Raw genomic sequence first — 3,443 nt, forward strand, 5'->3', positions numbered from 1 at the left:
CCCCCCCCAAAAAAAAAATAAATATTTAAAACATTGTTTGGTCTATGGCCTGCAGAAGTATCATGCAAGGTTTGGTGGACATAGGCAAATTTATAGATGAGCTAGATTTTTTTTAACGCGGACAGACGAAAGTGAACAAGCTATAGGGTGCGATTTCGTAATTGTGATGGGCGGTGGGGGTCGCCAAGGTTTGTGACAGAAGTGGGGGCTGGGAATAAGGAGTTTGACTATCGGTTTTACTTTCTAGACCTTCTTTGGAATAATATGTGAGGGGAGCTCTGTCTGAAGAACAGTCTGTATCATGTTAGGTTAGGGAGCGAATGCTCATGGTTCGAATCCATAATGAGATGTTCTTGAACTTGGGTGGTTTGAGCAGTTTTAAAGGCTTTCTGCATACTGAACTAAATTTACATCGGAAATGGACTTTAGATTAAGATATCCTGCCTTTAAAGTAAACGTATATCTTTCTAGTCGTACAAACATAGGATTGTCAAATACTCACTTTGAGAATATTGCGATATCGCCCAGCATCTGTTGATAGAAAAATGTGTTTATATACACGTTTAATTCTTTGGAAATTATTCCAAGTTTCTCTTTTTCCGTGTCTTATGATACCTTAAGTAGTACATTTCTCTCTGGAGACAAAGCGACAGATATGCCCTCCACCTCTCCCCCTCCCTCCTCCTCCCCGACTCTCCGAGCACACACATACACTAAAATCACAACAAAAGAAAACAAAATAAGATCACAACCTATTTTGAATGATGCTGTTGAGGAACTCTAATGTATAACCTATGTTTTGTTTTTAAATGCTGGTGCGTTTTTTCAAGCCCACCTCGCGTTACAATTCAGGGCCTATAGAAGTACGCCTTCGGTCCGGCCTGACAGGACCAACCAGGCCTGAAAAGGACACAACGTCCTAACAAAAAGACCAAGATCCTCAATAAAAATTCTCCCCACAAGAGAATTTGAACTCGAGTCTTCTGCGTGAAAGGGCTAACGCCTAACCACTATACTAAACATGTGCCGCACACCCATACACCTATTATTTTTTATTCCATCGGCTTCTTGAATTTCCTGGCCCTCTGTGACATCATAGTCATCTGTCTGTCCGTCTGTCTGTCTGTCTGTCTGTCTGTCTGTCTGTCTGTCTGTCTGCCACTCACTCTCTCGCTCTCCTTCTCTCTGTATTTGCGTGCGTTCGTGCGCCCATGTGCACGTTTCTTAGAGCATAATTATGATCAGCTTTCCAGATTACCTAAAATGATGTATTACCAATTCTTTTCTTTTTTTTCTTTCTTCATCACTGATTAATGGTGTAATGATTTTTTTTCTTTAAAAAATCGTGCCTTAACCTTGCCCCTTCCTTTAATTTTTTTTTTGGCGCTACTGTTTAAGATTGAGTTGAAGGGACGAAAGTCATTGGTGGTGAGTTGGATTAGCCATCTGTCTACCTCTGTCTCCCACTTTTTTTCGCATCATCTAAGGTCTCCCCAAGAACTATTATGTAAATAGTAATTTTAACCCTCTTCCATAATAACCATGAAATGATCATTTAATTAAGCCTCTTCTTGACAACTATGAATTAAGATGAGATAAGATAAGATAATACTTTATTATCCCAGAGGGAAATTTTTCTTGGCTGTACAGGACCGTAAAAACACATGGAGGTATACATACAAATTTAAATTATAAATTACTCTAATTAAAATTCAGTATGAAAAGAGGAGTAAAGCTGACAAAATGTACATATTATCACATCAGATGCATCATTCAACCACATGCCGGAATTTAATTACAAGACCTTTGGAGTTATATAGAGATATATACTTTTAACTCTCATAGAACTTTGAAACTGTAATTTTAATTTTAACCCTCTCCTACAATATATAACTATTGGATTGTAATTTCAACCCTCTTCAATGAAATCTTTTCAGAATTCTTTCACAACAACTTCGATATGGTATTTTTCAGCATCTTTCATAACCATAATGAAATGGTAATTTTTGCCCCCTTTCGTAACAACTCTGAAAGGGCAATTTTAATCCTCTTTCACAGTGAGCATTTAGTAGTGATTATAACCCTCTATCATCTCAAGTCTGAAAGGGTAATTTTAACCCTTTACATAACAACCCACAGCTTGAATCTCTCATCGACACTCAACGGCAACAGAGGGTGAACATGTAAAAGTAAAGTAAATGAAACATCCTGTTCGCTACCATAGAATTACAAAGTTCCATCTGCTCAGAACCTACACTCGTATTTTTGACAAATTTGACGTTAAAAATTATGAGTTTCACAATAATATTTCAAACTTTATCAAATGCTGTTCTTTGAATATCTTGATAAGGACTCAGAGTAACCTTACGATTTTGATAGAGCAGACAGAGCATTTGATTTCTGACCTCATGGCCTTAGTAACTCGGCCAAAACAATGTCAGAATCAGATAGAACTTCTGAGGTAGCGCACCGCCTGCCCACGAATACCTGGTGGAGGTGGGAAAAATCCAGATAACCTATCCGGATAACCGGATAATTCTCAATGAAACATTATCCGAATTCAGACTCTCTTTCCTGACCTGTTTGCCGAAGTAGGTGCACCCATTTATTTGTTGAAGTGATGCTAACCCGTTTGTTGAAGTGGTTCTAACCCACTTGTCGAAGCGGTTCATAACATTATTCGCCGAAGAGGTAAAAGTAAAGTTGTTCCTGCATTTGACCCGGACATTGTGGATTGCCTTGTTAGTGCGAGGGAGCCAACTTCCTGGGCCTTCGGCATATTGTGGTAGGATGGCCAGTTCCTTTCCACGCCACCTTTACTTCCCCAACACGAAGTCAGGTACCCATTACTGCTGGGTGTGCAGGAGGGGTCGAAAGAAATCCGTGTCCGAGCCGAGGCTCGAACCCGGACTTTCTGCTTCGGAGATGAGCGCACTAACCGCTCCGCCACCGCACTAACATGTTATCGGGTGCTCTAGTGGCCTAGAGGTTAAAGTGTTCGCCTCTTATTCAAAGGTCCCGGTTTCGATTTCGGGTGGCAACGGAAAAAAATTCTTCTCTAAAATTGTCTCTTTTCACCTCCTTTCCTGCTCTTTAGCAATAGTCTGTCGTCTGCTTTCGTCTCCACTTTCTGTCCAGACTCCCTCACCCCTTTGCCCCGTCCTCTTGGCTCCTAATTCTTTCCACAGCCTTTCCACTGCTTCTCGTTGGCTTCTGACTGCTGTCTTTCAAAAGCACCCCCGATCTTCTGGTAGGAAAGATCTACACCTAGCCTTCTCGGACAAGGGAGAAAAATCTCGGAGTTGGTGGTCTAAAATAGATAAGAGTAGGCTTTGGTCCCCACGCGGGCAAAATTCAAAATTTCCTACCAACTGAAAACGTTAGGCGTGTCCCGCACACTCATATGACTTTATGCAGTTGCGAGCGCCGTAAAACACTTACAC

At 40.9% G+C, this 3,443-nt stretch overlaps 1 protein-coding gene across 1 annotated transcript in view; it reads right to left on the bottom strand.

The window, feature by feature from the left end:
* Nucleotides 1-3,443, bottom strand: part of LOC101862735 (FAD-dependent oxidoreductase domain-containing protein 2) — a gene marked incomplete at its 5' end in the record, with an annotated part of 22,807 nt that overhangs the window by 2,573 nt on the left and 16,791 nt on the right. Inside the window, 1 exon segment of the mRNA XM_013083698.1 lies at nucleotides 503-531. Within this exon segment, the coding sequence (XP_012939152.1) occupies nucleotides 503-531 (29 nt within the window).

This window comes from Aplysia californica, unplaced genomic scaffold (assembly GCF_000002075.1).
Source record: "Aplysia californica isolate F4 #8 unplaced genomic scaffold, AplCal3.0 scaffold00249, whole genome shotgun sequence".
Taxonomy (NCBI): Eukaryota; Metazoa; Mollusca; class Gastropoda; order Aplysiida; family Aplysiidae; genus Aplysia; species Aplysia californica.